This window comes from Sapajus apella, unplaced genomic scaffold, assembly GCF_009761245.1.
Source record: "Sapajus apella isolate SASKATOON/1434 unplaced genomic scaffold, GSC_monkey_1.0 scaffold30, whole genome shotgun sequence".
In the NCBI taxonomy this organism is placed as follows: domain Eukaryota; kingdom Metazoa; phylum Chordata; class Mammalia; order Primates; family Cebidae; genus Sapajus; species Sapajus apella.
The window spans coordinates 21,916,887-21,937,085 of NW_022436970.1; the positions used below are offsets into that span (position 1 = coordinate 21,916,887).

Sequence of the window (20,199 nt, forward strand, 5' to 3'; positions counted from 1 at the left end):
TTCTTTTTTTTTTTTTTGAGACGGAGTTTCGCTCTTGTTACCCAGGCTGGAGTGCAATGGCGCGATGTCGGCTCACCGCAACCTCCGCCTCCTGGGTTCAGGCAATTCTCCTGCCTCAGCCTCCTGAGTAGCTGGGATTACAGGCACGCGCCACCATGCCCAGCTAATTTTTTGTAGTTTTAGTAGAGGCGGGGTTTCGCCTTGTCGACCAGGATGGTCTTGATCTCTTGACCTCGCGATCTACCCACCTCAGCCTCCCAAAGTGCTGGGACTACAGGCGTGAGCCACCGCGCCCGGCCCTCATCAAATCCTTTTTCAAGGTTCTTACTTTCTTTGCATTGGGTTAGAACGTGTTCTTTTAGCTCACAGAAATTTCTTATTAGCCACCTTCTGAAGCCTGATTTTGTCAATTCATCATACATTCTGCATCCAGCCTTGTTCCCTTGGTGGTGAGGAGTTGTGATCCCTTGTAGGAGGAGAGGCATTCTGGTTTCAGGTGTTTTCATCCTTTTTGTGCTGGTTTCTTCCCATCTTTGTGGATTTATCCACCTGTCGTCTTTATAGTTGTTGACTTTCAGATTGGGTCTCTGAGTGGACGTCCAGTTTGTTGATGATGAAGTTATTTCTTCCTGTTTCTTAGTTTTCTTTCTGACAGCCTGGCCCTCTGCTGTAGGACTGCTGAGGTCCAGTCCAGGCTCTGCTTGCCTGGAGATCACCTGCAGTGGCTGCAGAACAGTAAGGGTTACTGCCAGTTTCTTCTTCTGCTATCTTTGTCCCAGAAGGATACCCGCCAGAGGTCAATCTGAGCTGTCCTTTATGAGGTGACTCTTTGGATATACGGGGGTCAGGGAGCTGCTTGAGAAGACAGTCTGTCCTTTATAGGAGCTCACGTGCTGAGCTGTGAGCTCAGTTGTTCATTCAGAGCTGCTGGGCAGGTATGTTTAAGTCTGCTGCAGCAGAACTCATAAACCCCTTTTTAAATTTTTTTTTCCCAGGTGCCCTGTCCCGGGGAGTTAGGGCTTTATTTATGAGTTTCTGTTGTGCTGCTGCCTTTTTTCAGGGCTGCCCTGCCTAGCGAGGAGACACCCTAATCACTGTCTGCAGAGGCTTTGCTGAGCTGCTGTGGGCTCTGCCCAGCTGCCATGTGAACTTCCCTGCAGTCCTGTTTATACGGGTGTAGTTAGAACTGCCTTTGCAATGGTGGCTCACCTCTATAATGGCGGACTGTCTCTGTAATGGCAGGCTGCATTGGCAATGGTGGGCTGCCTCAGCAATGGCAAACCACCTCTGTAGTGGTGGACTACCTTGGCAATGGCGGACACCCCTCTCCTGCAGAGCTTGGCCATCTTGGGTTCAGCTGTGCTTGCTTTGAAACTCTCAATCCAGAGAATTTCAGATTGCTGTTTTTTTGTTGGAGTGGGACCAGCTGAGCCTGGTCACCTGGCTCCCTGCCTCAGAGCCCTTTTTTTTTTTTTTTTTTAGTTGAACAATTGACTCTGTCTACCAGGTGTTCCAGTCACCTGTTGAAAACATGCCGGGATCTGTGTGATTTCCCCTGTGGCAACCCACTGCTCCAGATGAAATAGCTGCACTGAGATTCGTGGTACTTTTTTGCCCAGGAATTTCCTGGCCTGGCTCCCTGTTTCAGTCCCCTTTTTAATCAGTTGAATGGGCAGCTAAAACGGCGCCTGGACCTACGTATTTTGTATGGAGAACTGCCACGCTGGGGCGCCGGCAAAACAGCTGCGCGGGCAAAAACAGCCTCGCGGGCCATAGCAGCCGGGCCGGCCGAACCAGTGGCGCTGGTGACCCTTGGGGCTCTTCCGCCTGGGAATCTCCTGGTCCGTGGGCAATAAAAATCCATCCGGAAATGCGGCGTCCACTCGCCCTTCGCGCTTTCGCTGGGAACTGCAATCCTGAGGTGCTCCTAATCAGCCGTCTTGGATCCCTCCCCTACAGTCTTTCTTTAGAAATAAAAATTTACAGCTAGTAAAGTATTTCAAAGGGGGTTGATGTTCCTTTAAAAAACGAGGGTGACTTAATAACCTTAATCATGAAAAGAAGGAGTTTACATTAATGCATACAGATATTGACAAAATGAGCATTGAAATACCTCGGTAAAGGTGAACTTTTTTTTTTTTTTTTGAGAGAGAGTCTCGCTCTGTCACCCAGGCTGGAGTGCAGTGCTTCCATCTCAGCTCACTGCAACTTCTGCCTCCAGGTTTCAAGTGATTCTTTTTACTGCATCCTGTTTTATCAGCATGGTCTTTATAACCTGTTTTTTTTTTTTTTTTGAGTTGGAGTCTTGCTCTGTCACACAGGCTGGAGTGCAGTAGGGCATCTTAGCTTACTGCAGCCTCGGCTCACTGCAACCTCCATCTTTGGGGTTTAAGCAATTCTACTGCCTAATCCTCCTGAGTGCCTGGGCTTATAGGTTTGCACCACCATGCCCAGCTAATTTTAGTATTTTTAGTGAAGGCGGGGTTTCACCATGTTGGTCAGACTGGTCTTGAACTGCTGACCTCAGGTGATCCACCTGTCTTGGCCTCCCAAAGTGCTGGGATTATAGGCATGAGTCACACTGCACCTGGCCCGGTGAACCTGTCTTGGAAAACAGTTTGCTGTGAGAATATGAGCAAACTGACACTATTAGGAACCATTTATTGAGTTTCTTAACATATTTATCATGTCACACTTGTACTTTATCTCATTTTTATGGCAAATAGCAAAGTTTTGGAATTTGTTTCACTGAAACAACTCATGCCTTTGATAACTAGGGTCCTACTTTGGCTTGGCTCTTAATTGAATAAACAGTCTTAGCCTTACATATTAATATATATTATTGCTGACAAAATCCAAGTTTGTCTGTTGTTTTTACACTAGGCTTAAAGTAGCAACTGGGGTCCTTGTATTTTTTGTTTGTTTGCTTGTTTGAGATGGAGTTTCCCTCTTGTCTCCCAGGCTGGAGTGCAAGGGTGCGAATCTTGGCTTACTGCAACCTCTGCCTCCCAGGTTCAAGCAATCTCCTGCCTCAGCTTCCTGAGTACCTAGGATTACAGGCTTGGGCCACCATGCCTAGCTAGTTTTTGTATTTTTAGTAGAGATGGGGTTTTGGCATCTTGGCCAAGATGGTCTTGAACCCCTGACCTCAGGTGATCTGTCCCCCTTTGCCTCCCAAAGTGTTGGGATTACAGGCATAAGCCACTGCGCATGGCCCAGCAACTGGGGTCTTATCTCAGAAGCCATTATCTTAAGCATAATTAATTAGGAGAGTGTCCTGGATTATTAATTGAAAATTAGTACTAGTTAGCACTGGTTAATTATGTAAATTTGACTAAGTGGCATAATTTTTCTGGGTGTGAGTTTTCTTAGCTATACAACAAGGGCATGGATAATATGACTTGCCTTCCCCCCACCTCCCATAAAGTTATTTTATTTATGTTTGTTTTTGGTAATACATTATCATGATTCGACATTCACCTGTGATGATTATGTATGTCTCCCTCACCAGCCCCCATTTCCAGTCAGTAGTTGTCTTTTTCACAGGCAACCAATGCTACTTTTTTTCTGTGGTTTTACAGATTTTTTTTTTTTGAATACATAAGCAAATGCATGGTATATCTCTGCTCCCCCGAGACTTTTTTTTTTTTTAGATGTGATACCATTCAGAACACATTCCTTTTCCTGTTGAATACAGGTTAGGGATGAATTTTCCATATGAGTTACATTTCATTTCCATTTGAGTACCTGCTTATGAGTAAATCCATTTGAATAGATAATCAGTAAGATTCAGAAAGGACTGGAATCTTCTTTGGTTTGCTGTAAGATTCAGAAAGGGCAGTCTTCTCTCGTTCGAGGTAAGATTCAAAAAGGGCGGTCTTCTCTGGTTCGAGGTAGGATTCAGAAAGGGCAGGAGACTTCTCTGGTTCTCTCTACTTCCCATTGCAGGTGCTTTTGAGTGGCAGGTGAGTGTTCCTTCCTGGAAGAAAGCAGGTGCCCGTGGCTGGTGTTGTTACCCAGTCCGAGCATTTGGCTTTCTAAGAGACTCTACAAAGAAAATTATGCAGACTTATTTCAGCCAGCTCCTGGGAACAACCACGTGGCCCAGGTATGTGTGTATAAAATAAGAATAAAGGGTACTTAAGCTGGGAAAAGATTGAATCTTATATAGGCAGTTTTGAGGTGGAGGACATGAGCCAGTGAGGCTGAAGGTGGGAATTAGATAAATTGGTTTTGGGAGCTTCAGACAACTGGGAAGAGGGAAAAAAAAAAAAAAAAAAAAAAAGCCACTAGCGCCTGTCTATCTCCAAATACTTAACATGTATTTGTTATGTACACATTATGTGCCAGGCTTTGAAGCAGAAAGTGTTCCAGGATCCAAACACTTTAGAGTTTTACCTGATAAAGACCAGCTGTGTTAAAAACCTGAATGCTGACAAATGTGGGAGGAGCAGTGGAAAACAGGGAAGAAGGTAGAAGGGAGTTTTAAATACAAGTAAAGAAGAGGCTGGACACAGTGGCTGAAGCCTGTAATCCCAGCAGTTTGGGAGGCTGAGCCAGCATCAGGAGTTCGAGACCAGCCTAACCAATGTGGTGAAACCCAGTCTCTACTAAAAATGCAAAAGTTAGCCAGGCGTGTTGGCGCATGCCTGTAATTCCAGCTACTCCAGAGTCTGAGGCAGGATAATCACTTGAATCTGGGAGGCGGAGGTTGCAGTGAGTGGAGATTGCACACTGAACTCCAGCCTGGGTGACAGAGTAAGACTCCGTCTCAAAAAAAAAAAAAAAAAAAAAAAAAAAAAAAAAAAAAAAAAAAAAAAAGAAAGGATAGTTGAGATGACCTAAAGTGGTAGCGGTTTGGAGTGGCGTGATGCCTGTCAGGCGTCCCAGGTGTACTTGTGATGACACAGCGTGTGGTGTCAGGATGAGAGGGTGGGAGCAGTGCAGGTGCCTGGCCAGAGGGCTGGCGTCCTGGAGGAATAGGGGGTGGGGGAGTAGGGACCTGAGGGTGGTCTACACTGAGAGCAGAGCGAGGAAGATCAACCATATTTTAGAGAGATTTTTATTCAAAATGTAAAAACAAAAACATAAAAAGCTCGAGGGCTAGCTCAGTTATTTTAGAAAGTACTCAGAAACTGAAACTGTTTTATCTCTCATTTTAACATGAAATACATCAAGACTATGGATAACTGAGATTTTAAATGCATACTGCTTAAGAGTTTTTCATAAGAGGCCAATTTGAGTGAAATCCATGGAATGCTGTAAATGTAGTAAGTTTTGTTGGAACTTGGCCTCAAATAGACATTTTGTACGAATCAAGTCTCTAGGTGGGGAATAAAAGATCTTTGCCATCAAGATTTAGCTGATTAGCCTGGTTGGTGGGCCTGATTGGGGTAGAAGATCAGTTTTCAAGATAGCGTATTTAGTCCCAAATCGTGACAAACCAGTCCTGAATGTAGTCATGGAGTAGTGGGATTACGGAGTGATGAGTCGGGCATTGAGTAAAGAGATGACCATAGCCCTAAGTTATTGGCAGTTCCTTGTCCCAGTAGCTGCAGGAAGCATTGGCTCATTTATTCTGCACGACTCTGAGATAGGCTTTATTATTTTGGGGGTGGTATGTGGGTAACGCCCCATATAGGCACCGAGGAATGAGAGCTAAGCAGAACCCTGGCACAGTTAGGGCTTGAAGAATATCTCACTTTATAGTGTTACTACTCAGCTATTTCCTTTTATATAATCCTTTACATAATCATATATGAGTTTATAGAAATAGGGCTTGAAGGCTCCCTTTATATGATCCTCTATATATAATCATTAATAGTTGATAGTGTGAGTGCCTAAAGAATATTTCCCTACATATATACCTATAATTATATCTTAGTTCATAATCGGAGGAATGCCTAGAGTGGACACAGTACAGAGCGTGAATTAAGGAATAAGCAGCTTATAATCGGAGGAATGCCTAGAGCAAACACAGTGCAGAGCATGATTTAAGGGACAAACAGTTATACCAGGACAAGAATCCATGGCCCAGGTGGCAGCGTTCAGTATCGTAAAGATACCCGCTGTATGGCAGGCTTGGGGCAAGAGCCGCTCCTCCTGATAAAGGAATTGTAGGACCTTGCTCCAGTTCTTGTGGAAGGCTGCCCTCAGAACAGCAATCCACATTGGTGACTGTGAACTTTATCAGCTCTTGCTACTGTGCTGCTTGAAAAGCATCTTCCCATAGAACCCATTGGAAGCTGCCAGAAGGTGGCGGTAACCTTGACAGCTCTGTCACTGCTATGTGACTTAAAGCATCCTCCTATAAATCTTCTTAGAAGTAGTTTGCCCGTAGATAGAAGTATTGCACACTGCACCCTCTTCACTGCGCACGGCCCACCTTCAAGCCTCGGTGACCTAATGGGGGTGGACCCCTTACTGCACACGGCCCTTGCCTTCATGGGAACGGGTCCCATGCTGCACACTGTCCACCTCCTGGCCTAGGTGACCTAATGGGGGTGGACCCCATGTTTTATTGCTCACGACCCTATCACTATCCTTAAAGATGATTTCACTCACTGCCCTGCCCCCTAACCTATACACAATAAATACTCAAGCTTCTGGACACTCAGGGCCTCGCCTGACTCCGCTTATAGGTGCCGTGGCCTCCTGAGCCCAGCTGCGTTTTCTTTGTACTTCTGTGTCCTGTCTCTTTATTTCTCAGATCCTGTGCCTCAGTACAGCATACGGCTCACCCCACGACCCTGTGGGGCCCTCAGCCCTACAGTGGTAGACAACTATTACGCTCTATTTAGAATCTTTATGTAAATACTTAAACTGATTTTGAAACTAGTCTCTACGTAAGGCAAACAGAGCTGCTCATTTTCTTATTATTGTCCAATCAGTTTTTGTTTAATTTTCATAGTTTAGAGTTCTTGGTATCGGAAAGGGTGAATAATTAAAGCAAACAGTGGTCATATTTTTACGTGTGAGGTGGCTGTCTGGGTAAACTGCCTTGGAATTCTACATATGCATCCCCTGTATCCAGTGAACTCTCACAGTGACCTACACTCTGTTTTCTTAAGGGGCAGAAACACATAGCTGAAAAGTACTGTTCTAGATGAATTTTTAGATTTGGTAACAGTTAAACGCAGGCAGCTTTTTGTGCATTTTGGTATGTGTGTTTGTGTAGGAATGCAGAGAATACCTATTCTGACGGGAGGCGTTAGGAATATGTGCTGCTAAAAACCTCAAGTCCTTTTACCTGCCTTTAACAAAATGCAGCTGTCCCCCAGAAGGCCATTCTATGAAGAGGGATCGTTCATTTGATCACACCTTTCTTTTATTACTGGTCCCCTAATGGATTTGATGGCCCCTGGGGCTGCGGAGATCCCTGAACAATGGAGGTGTGTGGAGAGGTGTGCATATGTGCATGTGTGAGTATGCAGTTCCACAGGGGCACCGTCTCCTGCAGCCCACCTGGGGCTCCTCTCAGTTAAAAGCCCTTATCTAAGGATGCATGGATTAGAGATTCTGTCTCTTTTTAAAAACAGGGACAGTGTCTTGTCTTGCTGTGTTGTCCAGACTGGTCTCAAACTCCTGGCCTCAAGCAGTTCTGGCTCCACCTTCCAAAGTGCAGGCATTACAGGCATGAGCCACCATGCCCAGCCAGGTTGCATTAATTTAATAGACTTCTTTCTGAACAACAAATACTCTGGGGACCAGAAATTTGAATAAACTTGAAGGCATGATGGACCAAAGGTGTTATTTGAGGCCTGGGACACTGCCCAGAAAGAGCTTACTCTGAGCAGAAGGAAAGCACGCGGAAGCAGAATGGGGGCGGTGGAGGCCACCGCGTCCTGGCAGGAAGGCGTCAGGGTGGAAGGTGTTTCCGCGGAGCAAAGGGAACCGCAGGCAACCTGTGCAAAGGTGTGCCCCCTAGGTAAAGCGAGAGCCTAGACCGCCTTTGGGTTTCAAAATTATGCCCAGTGTGGAAACTAAACCGTTTTGTTGTTTTAAAAAATTTTTCCAGTCACTTTAATTTGAATTATTGTTTTAAGTTTGTGTCTGAACCAAATTAATATTTAGTATATCACTGTTTGGAAGAAAAGACTTACTGAAAAAAAAATTATTTTTTTGAGTTTATTAAGGAGGAAAGTCTTACTTCTTAAGATAACTGTTTTTCTGGAAAAGTCTTAATTCATAAGTAAATCAACATTTTTTTCTTTCTTTTTTTCTTTTGAGACAGAGTCTCCCAATGTTGCCCAGGCTAAAGTGCGATCTCGGCTCACTGCAACTTCTGCCTTCTGGGTTCAAGTAATTCTCCTGCCTCAGCCTCCCTAGTAACTGGGATTACAGGCACACACTGTCAAGCCCAGATAATTTTTGTATTTGTAGTGGAGAGGAAGGGGTATCACCATGTTGGCCAGGCTGGTCTCAAACTCCTGACCTCTGGTGATCCACCTATTTTGGCCTCCCATAGTGCTGGGATTACAGGCGTGAGTCACTGTCCCCGGCTTCAACACCATTTTTCAATTTTAAATGTATAGTTCATGCCTCCTAGGGTTTTATCTATCAATTTCAGTGAATTCCTTCTCATGTTTGGACAACATATTAAGTGGTTTCAACATAGAGACTGTGAAAATGGTTTTATCATCCTCAGATAGCTTTTTAATTTTGCATTTTAGAAATTAAGTTGAGGAGCTCTTTTATTAATGTATTCAGCCTTTAGGTTAAAACACTTGTAACTGTGTTTTTAAAACCCAGTTTTCAACAGATATTTTATTTGTTCCTTCCTAATCTCTAAAGTGTTTCTTACCACACTACACAGTTTTCCAAGGGAATTGTATATCAATTGCTGTGGTCCCAGCAATCTCATTGTTTGGGCCTGGAAAGTCATAAAACATTTGCTGTTAGTTTTAATGCAGAAATTTTGAAAGTATGGTCTTTGAACAGGATGTGAATATAGTTAAGAATAAATAGAATAAAAATCATGCAGGCTGGGCGGGGTGGCTCATGCCTGTAATCCCAGCATTTTGGGAGGCCAAGATGGGCAGATCATCTCAGGCTGGGAGTTTGAGACCAGCCCGACCAACATGGAGAAACCTCACCTCTACTAAAAATACAAAAAATTAGCCAGGTGTGGTGGTGCATGCCTGTAATTCCAGCTACTTGGGAGGTTGAGGCAGGAGAATCGCTTGAACCTGGGAGGTGGAGATTGCAGTGAGCTGAGATCATGTCACTGCACTCCAGCCTGGGCAACAAGAGTGAGACTCCGTCTCAAAAAGAAAGAAAAAAAAAAAAAATGATGCGTATCTTTTACTTAGTAGACTCAGTTTTTATGCATGAAGTTGCATTCTTTTAAATTACCTTATATTTCTTGAAGCTGGAATTCACCTTTTCTCAAGGTTCTGCTAGGAAAATGTTTGCAGCTTTTGCTGACTTCTTCTACCCTGTCTCTGCCCCCTCCCACGTGGGCTTCACCTGCCTCCTGTCTTTTGGAATCTCCTGGTCCTTGCTAAGGGGCAGATTCAATCTTGAGCCAGGAGATTCTTAGCAGAAATGGAAACTGCAGACTGTCTTCTCAAAACAAAGATTTCAAGGTCCATAGAACATTTCGAGTGCCTGTGTTTACCACACAGACTCTTGAGACCGAGGGGCTTTCTTGGGTGGCTTGGGTCTTCAGCTTATCCTTTACTCCCAAATTTCTGAAGTCTAATATTTTTGATCAAATTTGATATAAATAGCTGTGTGCAACATATTTCTAGTCTTCGCATAGCAAGGTATATTATGTGTTTATGTACAAATTATAACACTTGAAGTGTATTTACTTTCAAAAATTGTAGAGATTTAGGACATCTTTATGGTATTTTTGACAAGTTTTGTGATTATTCCATGATATATTATTTGTCATTTATAGTCTTATTTGAAGACACTTTTAAGCTAAAAGCACTTTACCTGGGTCGGTTTATGGAAACTCTTTGTGAAAATTGAGGATTGTCTGAGGCAGTGCAATCCCTTGTCTTCCGAACCTCATAAGCCATGTCTAATATGAGACAGCAAAGTTTTTTATTTTTAAGAGACAGGGTCTTGCTCTGTGGTCCAGGTGGGGGTGCAGTGGTATGATCAGAGGTCATTAGAACCTGAAACTCTTGGGTTCAAGAGATCCTTCCACTTCAGCCTCCCCAATAGCTAGGACTGCAGGTACGTGCTGCCATGCCTGGCTAATTTTTTAGTAGAGACAGGTTCTCACTGTTGCTGAGGCTGGCCTTGAACTCCAGACCTCAAGCAGTTCTGCTTTCGCTTCCTAAAGTGCTGGGATAAAAGGCATGAGCCACTGCACCTGGCAGTTTTTCTTTTTGACTTAAACTTGCTTTGCAGCAGTTCTGAGAGAAATAGAGTTTGTGAATTAGCATTTAACGGCTTTAATATTTCTACTTGAGTTGTTTACTGAGTGATATAAGAAACAATGTGGATTATTGATGAACTCTTAAAGTGATTTGGAGGTGAAATGCATCTGTGGTTTGCAGTGATTTGAAACACTATTAAGTAGGTTCACCTGGTTTAAGAAGCATCATCATGGCTTTTGTGTGTTTTGGTGTGTGTGGCTATGAAGCCTCAGGAGTTTAGTTTAAGGTTCTGAAAAGCCCACTGATAAGTATTTAGAATTCTATTGTCCCGTATCTTAGTCATCCCGACGTTTCTCATTTCTAACTTTAAAACATGTCAGCTAAAAAAATCAGTGTATCTTTAATTTCATCTAAAATCTCTCATAAATCTCTGACATAATTTGATTTTTAAACAGTAACCAATGATTTGGTTTTATTTATGTAATGAGAATAACAATTGGTATTTATTGTCTATACTTATGCAATTTTATAGATGGAGTTTTAACATTGAATGCGGAGAACACTAATTATGCCTATCAAGTTCCAAACTTCCATAAATGTGAAATCTGTCTGCTATCTTTTCCAAAAGAATCCCAGTTTCAACGCCACATGAGGGATCACGAGCGAAATGACAAGGTATGTATTTTCAAAGGTGATGTCAGGAGTGTGAGCGTTGAAACTGGAGGTATTGTAAAAATTAACATGTATAATCAAAACTTTTCTTATGATTTGGGTTCCTAAATGGTAGAACATTTTATATTATACAAATAAGTATTCTGGCCTTTTTAAAAGTTGTAGTTATATTCCTAGTTATCATTTGATAAGGAGAGAGAGTGAGAGCTTGTCCTGGTGAATCTGTATATTAAAGTTATTTATTAGTGGACAAATAATTATTTAAAAAATATTACTTTTTAAATGTAGTTTCAATTTCCTGTATGACTGAACACAGAAGTTGTGTGTTTTGAAGTATTTTTCTCCAGCGGAGAGTTTTATCTTTAAGTGATCTTGCATTTAAAAATGGTATTCTAGATGTTTTAGATTGTATTTCAGGAGGGAGCAAACATTAAATACAATCTTAAATAGAAATTGGAACTCTTTTTCGCAGGACCTCTTATGGGATATGTCAAGAATTTCAGTGTCTTAATGGAATGACTTGCCTGATAGATGGAAAGTGGCAGTTAAAACTGTAATCAAAAAAGTGATTGTTGACTTTTGTCTAGGTAGGAGCATGTAAGCTAGTGAGCCATTTGAGACCAGAAAAATACCAGGGACTTCCTTTAGAGAACAGAATGTGACCATCTTAGGCTTGACTTTCAGCACAAAACGCTGTTGTAGCTGCAATAATATAATATAAGTGTAATATACCAGTATGTATCAGTATTATTTTCTCAGGTTTGACAATCTGAAGATACTAAATTATCCCTCATTAGGGTCCAGTTATTTCAGAGAGAGATATCCGTGATTATCTTTTTGCAAGTGAATAGCAGAATACCTTCCATTTTGAGAAAAATCTTAGACCTAGGTAAGCAACTCTGTTAGAATCTAGTGAAATTTTGTATGATTATTTTACTTGAAGTGGTTTTTTTTTTTTTTTTTTTTTTTTTTTCTCTTTTTGGGTTGGAGTTTTGCTCTGTCGCCCAGGCTGGAGTACAGTGGCGAGATCTCAGCTCACTGCAACTTCCTCCTCGGGTTCAAGTGATTCTCCTGCCTCATCCTCCCGAGTAGCTGGGATTACAGGTGTGTGCCACCACGTCCAGCTTATTTTTGTATTTTTAGTAGAGATGAGGTTTTGCCATGTTGGCCAAGCTGGCCTCAAACTCTTGACCTTAGGCTGATCCGCCTGCCATGGCCTCCCAAAGTGCTGAAATTACAGGTGTGAGCCATTGCGCCCAGCCTACTTGAAGTGATTTTGTTTATAATAGTGGAGTTGGCCAAAAATAGAAGGGAAAAATCCAACTTAATGAGTTGAAGTTTTTCACAGAGACTACAATCCAATAAATTTATATGTAGCCTTTTTTTTTTTTTTTTTAAGATTCATCATGAACTGTATTATTTCAGTGAATAGAAGAGATTGACAGGAAAATGTTTGGAAGCAAACATTGGGAATATATGATTCTTTCTCTGTGTGTTCATTTATACCAGTATCCGTATACATTTACAAACGGCAAATGTAGGCACGTGTACTTAAACATTCAACACAAACCCATGTAATGCAAACACATGGAGAAAGAAACTTTTTTTTTTTTTTTTTTTGAGACAAAGTCTTGCTCTGTTGCCCAGGCTGGAGCGCAGTGGTACGATCTCAGCTCATTGCAGCCTTGGCCTCCCGGGTTCAAGTGATTCTCTTGCCTCAGCCTCCCAAGTAGCTGGGACTATTGGCGCCTGCCACCAACCTGGCTAATTTTTGTATTTTTAGTAGAGATGGGCTTTCACCATGTTGGTCAGGCTGGTCTCAAACTCTTGAGCTCAAGTGATCTGCCCATCTCAACCTCCCAGAGTGCTGGGATCACACGCGTAAGCCACCGTGCCCGAGCACAAAGACATGCTTTTTTGTTTTGTTTTGTTTTTTAATTTTTTGCTGCACAAGCCCAGAAAAAATGTTTTAATGCCGTGTTTTAAAGGTTAGCTTTGAAAAGTGTTTCACTGTCAAACACTTATACTCACTGAAAGAAAACAGCTTATATGCAGCATTTCTTATTAGACATATTTCCTACATGTATGTATGTGTTTTCATCTGTATAATCCTTTGAGCAATTCTGTCAGCTGCTTTACTGTGTCTATTTGGGATTTATTGACTTAAGGGCCAGACGAGACTTCAGAAGTTTCTGTAGATTGTTTGTACATTTTGGTACTTGTTAATATTTTCATAACATTTATTGAACAAGCATCTGTGAAAAGACTGTATTTCAGTGGCTTCTTCACTTTTCTCTCCACATAGCCACATCGATGTGACCAGTGCCCCCAAACATTTAATGTTGAATTCAACCTGACACTTCATAAATGCACTCACAGCGGGGAAGATCCCACCTGCCCTGTGTGTAACAAGAAATTCTCCAGAGTGGCTAGTCTCAAAGCGCATATTATGCTACATGAAAAGGAAGAGGTAATCATCATCATTTTGCATATACTTTGTTAAGTGATTGTTAAAATACATCTGGTCATGAGTCAGGAGGATTTTAACTATAAACTAGTTTTAAAAGCCTTTTGTGTAGATTTCAAGGAGCAAATTGTCATTAGATTTCCCTTGACTCCAGTTGACTTATAAAACATTTTATTTTCTGGCCCTGTCAATGCCTTAGGGTAGAGACATTTTAATGTGTAGTATATGTGAAAGATCAAAATATATCCACATTGGCTGGCAGAGGCTCCCCCTGTCCCCTCACCCCCCTCTCTTAAACAGAAACTTTTATATGATTCTGCTGTGGCCAAAGGTAACTTTTCTGCTTCTGTGCATGGTAGAATCTGCTTGCTTGTTCCTGGGTTCTCTGACCTGTGAGAATCTGAGGGAAGAGAATAATTTCTTGATGGTCCAAAGCAGCTTACACACCAAAGTGACCACTTCTGGGAGGTCCACAAGCCCAATGTCTAGGGCATCTTTAAGGATGACAGGCCCCAGTGCTGGGGCAGGGGCTCAATCTAAAGCCAATGGCTGTTACTTCAAAAATATGCTCCTCCTGGGCCGAGTATGGTGGCTTATGCCTGTTATCCCAGCATTTTGGAAACTGAGATAGGAAACTTGCTTGAGGCCAGGAATTTGAAACCAACCTGGGCAACATGGTGAGACTCCATCTCCACCAAAAAAAAAAAAAAAACTTTTCCAAATTTCCCCTTCCCATTATTACTGTAGAAAATTAGGGAGATACAAAAAGTTAAAGGAAAAAGTCACTTATAGTTCTGAGATAAACACTGATAAATATTTGGTATATTTTATTCCTGAGACAGAAAAACAAACACAGTATTTAAATTACATATGCAGATGATCCCTGACTGAAGATGGTTTAGACTTTGGTTTTTGACTTTATGGTGATGTGGAAGCAAGCACATTTCTCAGAAACCTTACATCTCTTGTCATGCTAGGGAGAGGCAGCAAGCCACAGCTCCCTGTCAGCCACACCCTTTTGGCTTGTGATATTTTCAATTCACCATGGGTTTATCAGGACATAATCCCATTGTAAGTCAGGGTGTACCTCTATAAAATTTACATTTTGAAAGCTGACTTCACACTTTATGTTCTTTCTTTTTTTTTTGAGATTGAGTTTTGCTTTTGTTGCCCAGGCTAGAGTGCAGTGGTGTGATCTCAGCTCAATGTAACCTCTGCTTCCTGGATTCAAGTGATTCTCCTGCCTCAGCCTCCTGAGTAGCTGGGATTACAGGTGCCTGCCACCACGCCTGGCTAATTTTTGTATCTTTAGTAGAGATGGAGTTTTGCCATGTTGGCCAGGCTGGTCTTGGGCTCCTGACCTCAGGTGATCCACCTGTGGTGGCCTCCCAAAGTGCTGGGATTGCAGGCGTGAGCCACCACGCCTGGCCTGACTTCACACTTTCTACATGAGTTTGGATCCTCTTTCTATCAGTGTCTTTAATTTTTAGTTTAAAGTCATTTATTTTTATCTCTGAAAATCTTATAATACAAGTAATGCATTTTTTTTTGGAAAAAATTAGAAAACGTTAAAAGCACCCATAGTGGAGTTTAATGAAGTTGAATACATAGAAACAGCAAAGTGGTGATTACCAGAGGCTGGGGGATTGGGGTATTGGGGAGATGTTGGCCAAAGGCCACAATATTTCAGTTAGGTAGGAGGGGTAAATTCAAGAGAGCTGTTGTACATCATGGGGACTGTGTTAATAAGAATATATTGTGTGTTTGAAAATTGCTGGCAGGGCATGGTGGCTCACATCAATAATCCCAGCACTTTGGGAGGTTGAGGCGGGTGGATCACTTGATGTTAGGAGTTCAAGACCAGCCTGGCCTACATGGCAAAAGTCTATCTCTACTAAAAATATAAAAATTATCTGGGCGTGGTGGCATGCACATATAATCCCAGCTACTCAGGAGGCTGAGGCGGAAGTATCACTTGAACCCAGGAGGCAGAGGTTGTAGTAAGCTGAGATCATACTACTGTACTCCAGCCTAGGCAACACAGCAAGACTCTGTCTTAAAAAAAAAGAAGAAAATTTCTGTGAGAGTAAATTTTAAGTGTTCTCTCCATAAGAAATACATAATGCATGTAACATAGGTTGATTTGGCCATTCCTCAGTTTATACTTGTAGCAGAACATTATGTTGTACACCATACATATGTACACTTTTACTTATCAATTCAAAAATCAATTAGTTAAATTATAAGAAAGAAAACATACTGTGTGGAGAGAATGCATTGGTGGTATTTCCAACTTTTTTTCTATACATGCTTTTCTTAATAGTTTATGTTTAAAATAGTTTTTTAAATACAAAAATAGAATTATGCCACTGTACAGACTACTTTTGTAACCCACCTTTTTCCATAACATATTGTAAATGAATCCTCCCTCTTTTCACTCATTGTCAAAGTTATCACTCATTATCAACTGTTACTATTTTAAGCTATTAAAATCTGCAGTATCTTGGGCGGGTGTGGTGGCTCGTGCTCGTAATCCCAGCACTTTGGGAGGCCGCGGTGCTTCAGACCAGGAGCTTGAGACTAGCCTGGACTACATGGACTGTCACTACAAAATAAAAGCCCTCAGCATCTGGATTTAGCATAATAAAATTTAATAATTTTCATCATCACTTAACATATTGTTTATATTTTCAATATAAGTACTGTATCTTTGCATGTGAATATTTTTATGCATCTTTAATTATTTCTTAGGATAGATTCCTACAGTTAGATAAATTGAATTAATAAATATGACTTTTTTCACCCCAGTTCTTTATAGAATGCCATATGACAGTCTAGAAAGTCCATGCTAATTTAGTACCTTCTTTTGCAGAGTTCTGCAAAGTTCAAGAATGCCTGTCTCGCTTATCGATAGTGCTATTAAAAAATGGCTATAGTCATATTTTTATTTTTATTGATTTTTGGGGGGAGAGGACTCATGCTTTGTCCCCCAGGTTGTAGTACAGTGGCATGATCTCAGCTCACTGCAGCCTCCACCTCCCAGGTTCAAGCGATTCTCCTACCTCAGCCTCCCGAGTACCTGGGATTATAGGTGTGTGCCACCATGTCCAGCTAATTTTTGTAGTTTTAGTAGAGATGGAGTTTCACCATATTGGTTCAGGCTGGTCTTGGACTCCTGACCTCAAGTGATCCTCCAGCTTCAGACCCCCAGAGTGCTGGGATTACAGGTGTGAGCCACTGTGCTTGGCCAGTTTTATTTCTTAAAAGCAGAACACGTATTAAATAATGGTGTATCAATATGTTTTGGAATAAGTCCTATGTGCACATCATAAGAAATCAAACAGTAGAGAAGGGTATAGAAGGCCAAAAGTTACATATCCTTTGGGTTCCTAAGTTCCAGTTTTGCTCCCCAGAAACAACTTTCATTAGCAGTTTCTTCTGTAACCTTCCAGGGACATTCTGTGCCTGTACAAAGTCTCTGCCATACCCCTATTAGTCAACCCATAGTATTCTGTGCCTTTTATCAGTTAACTGTGTATCTTAACTGTAATTCCACATCTGTTCATCAGAGAGCTGTCTCTTTCTTTTTAACAGATGTATGGTGTTATATTGTGTATCATAATTAGTGAGTCACTGTTGTTAGGCATATAGGTTGTTTCCAGGCTTTTCCAGACAAAGCTATGGTGATCAAATATTTCTGCCCATGCTTGAGTTCTCAAGATGGGCAGTGTGGTATCCCAGAGGACATTGTGGTTGTCACTCTTGCGGGGCTGGGTGTGGGGTGCCTCTGCTATCTCGTAAGTAGGGGATTCTGCCAAACACCCTGCAGTGCCCAGCACAGCCTCCACTGCTGTGAGCAACCTGGCCCAGAACATCACGAGTGTGAGGTTGAGAAAACCCTAGGTTAATAGGAATGTGAGCTCTATTTCTGGAAATGAAGTTGTTAGGTCAAGGGATATGTGAATTCAAAATTTTGATATTGTCAAAGTATTTTCCAAAGAGATTTTATCAGTTTATTCTCCAGTCAATAAATAGTGTGTAAAAATGCCCATTTCTTCATACCGTTTTCTTCCTCTTTTAAACAATTATTACTTAAAAAAAAAATAGAAATCAGGTCTCACCATGTTGCCCAGGCTGCTCTTGAGCTCCTGGTCTCAAGTAGTGGTTGGATTACATACACGAGCCACTGGGCCCAACCCATATCATTTTCTTTCTTTTCTTTATTTTTTTGGGACAGAGTTTTGCTCTGCTGCCCAAGCTGGAGTGTAATGGCACGATCTCGGCTCACTGCAACCTCCTCCTCCCAGGTTCAAGCCATTGTCCTGCTTCAGCCTCCTGAGTAGCTGGGATGACAGGTGCATGCCACCATGCCTGGCTAATTTTTGTATTTTTAGTAGAGACAGGCTTTCACCATGTTGACCAGGCAGGTGATCCATCTGCCTCAGCCTCCCAAAGTGCTGGGATTATAGGCATGAGCCACCGTGCCTGGCTGGCCATACCATTTTCAATACTCTGTGTTGTAAAAGTTGTCTCCTCCAATTTGGTAATTTTAAGATGGTATGTCTTTGTTTTAATTTATAGTTCTTTAATTATGAGTGAAGTTTGGCATCTTGCCGTGTTCATTAGCCATGAGTAATATTTTTATTTTAATTAAACAATTGTTTTTGGAAGGTAGATGTGTGAGTATTATTCGTCTTACTCTTGCAGACTTTTGTAAAGTATTTACATTCCTGGAAAGAGGTTTTCCTACCTTGTGTGACAGAATTCTTTCCTGGTTTCTAGTTTCATTATTTTTCTCTTCCTTGCAGGAATTTTTAAATTGTCATGGACTCAGATTTTCAATCTGTTCGTTTATGGATTCTAGTTCTTGTGGCTTGAATAGAAATGCTTCCCAATTCTAAAATTATTTTCTAAAATATCCCACATGTCTGGAACATTCCATACGGATTTGCCTGGTACAGATTTACATGCATGTGGAGCAGAATGCGCATGGAGGAAAGACATCCACACCTGATGCTACAGTGTAGCCCATTCTCGCAGGACCTCCCTGCCTCCCTCTAGTTCCTGTGTGGTCTCCTCCTCTTGCAGGACCTCCTGGCCTCCCCCTAATTCCTATGTGGTCTCCTCTTGCAGGACCTCCCAGCCTTCCCTTAATTCCTATGTGGCCTCCTCCTTTCACAGGGCCTCCCTGCCTCCCTAGTTCCTATGTGGGCTCCTTCTCTGGTAGGGCCTGGTGCCTGGCAGTACCAGCATCATCACTCACTTGCTTACCCTGGATGTGTCTGAAGGAGTACCACCTGCTTAGCCGGGATGCCCATGGTCTTCCTATCCAACAGCCCTCAGGATGTCCACATTTCTCATCCCAGCTCCTCTACCGTGCTTCAGAAGGCAGGCGTAATTGAATATGGTCTTCCTCCTCTGCTGTGGTTTTATGGGAGTCCTTTGAAGTAAGCAGGGTTACCTACTTCAGTTTGCTGCCACATAGGACCTCTCCCTTCCCATGCTTATGACTCCAGGCCCTCAGTTAACTGCCCTCCTTCAGGTTCCATTATCTGACCAAAAGATGTACTCCAAAGCAGAGGAAGGTGGAGGCTTGGGGCTTAGGTTTTGAATATTTGGATATTAACCAACTGTCAAAAGTTAAAGTGACACAGACAGGTACACTTGGAGGAGAGCCGTCTCCTGCACCCTCACTGCCCACTCGCCTCGGCCTTTCCCAGGCTGCCTTCCTGCTTTTCTAGTGTATCTCTCCTGTGTCTCTCTGTGTAACGAGAAGCACATGTTTGTATGTTCTTATCTCTTCCTGGCTTATTACATATGAAATTTAGACTTTTATTTAGTTAAATATAGGCTAGTATTTCTATTTTTATTGTACTAAATATTTAAATTCAGGGGAGAACTGAATGTGTTTATAATGTAGAATCTTTATGAACTCGGAATGTCAAAATATCAGCGATGTTTGGTTAATATGGATTCAACACACTTCTTAAATTCTGAAGTATTGGAAGATTTTAATGATATTGTGTAGGAAGGTTTTTTGGCATGTGTGGTGTGTTACTTGTCTGTAGGAAAGCCATGCATTTTTGTGTGTTCATTTTGCCTGCCACCCTCCCTGATTCTCTATGCAGCCTCACCTGCACATAATAATTGGGTAGTAAGTTTTTGGTTCTGTGTTGTTTTCAACTAGCATATGCACAGTTTTTAAAAGAATCACCCTTAGAATCATTTATTTGTTTTCATAGTATGTAGTGATGGCATATTTACCTTTTTATTTTGAAAAATTCCAATCCTAAGTGAAGGGTTGAAATAGTAATACAATGGATATTTGTATAACCCTTTCCTGGACCCACCAATTGACAAATTTGCCAGCTCACCTACTCCCTTCTCCCTTTTTTGAACAATATTCAAGTAAGCCACAGATTTCATTTTATTTTACCACTAAATACTTCAGGATGTAGCCCCTAAAAACAAAGACACTTTTCTTCATTTCACCAAACAGTGATCACACCAAAAAATTTAACATTGCTGTAATACTCCGTTTTCAGAGGTCCCTGTTTAGAGGGGAGAAGAGTGACATTTTACAGGAGTGTAGGGGAGAAGTTAGTTTTGAACAGAAGAGATAGTTCTCTTGACCCTAGAAGAAAGAGAGAGCTCAGGTGGAGGAAGGGGGAGAGATTGTAGGTGGAGGCAGATGTAGGTGGAGGAGGAAGCAGGGAAGGGCTCAGG

At 41.9% G+C, this 20,199-nt stretch overlaps 1 protein-coding gene across 5 annotated transcripts in view; it reads left to right on the forward strand.

Annotated features, from left to right (window-relative positions):
• The window catches only part of ZNF236 (zinc finger protein 236), a 155,078-nt gene that overhangs the window by 23,692 nt on the left and 111,187 nt on the right, over positions 1–20,199 (forward strand). For 3 of the 5 annotated variants that reach the window (XM_032293893.1, XM_032293895.1, XM_032293897.1), the window contains exons 2-3: positions 10,867–11,009; positions 13,312–13,476. In XM_032293893.1, coding sequence (XP_032149784.1) covers positions 10,867–11,009; positions 13,312–13,476 — 308 coding nt within the window. Of the gene's footprint in view, positions 1–3,133; positions 4,109–10,866; positions 11,010–13,311; positions 13,477–20,199 lie in introns of those variants that run through there. The other 2 variants (XM_032293896.1, XM_032293894.1) reach the window with 2 other exon arrangements.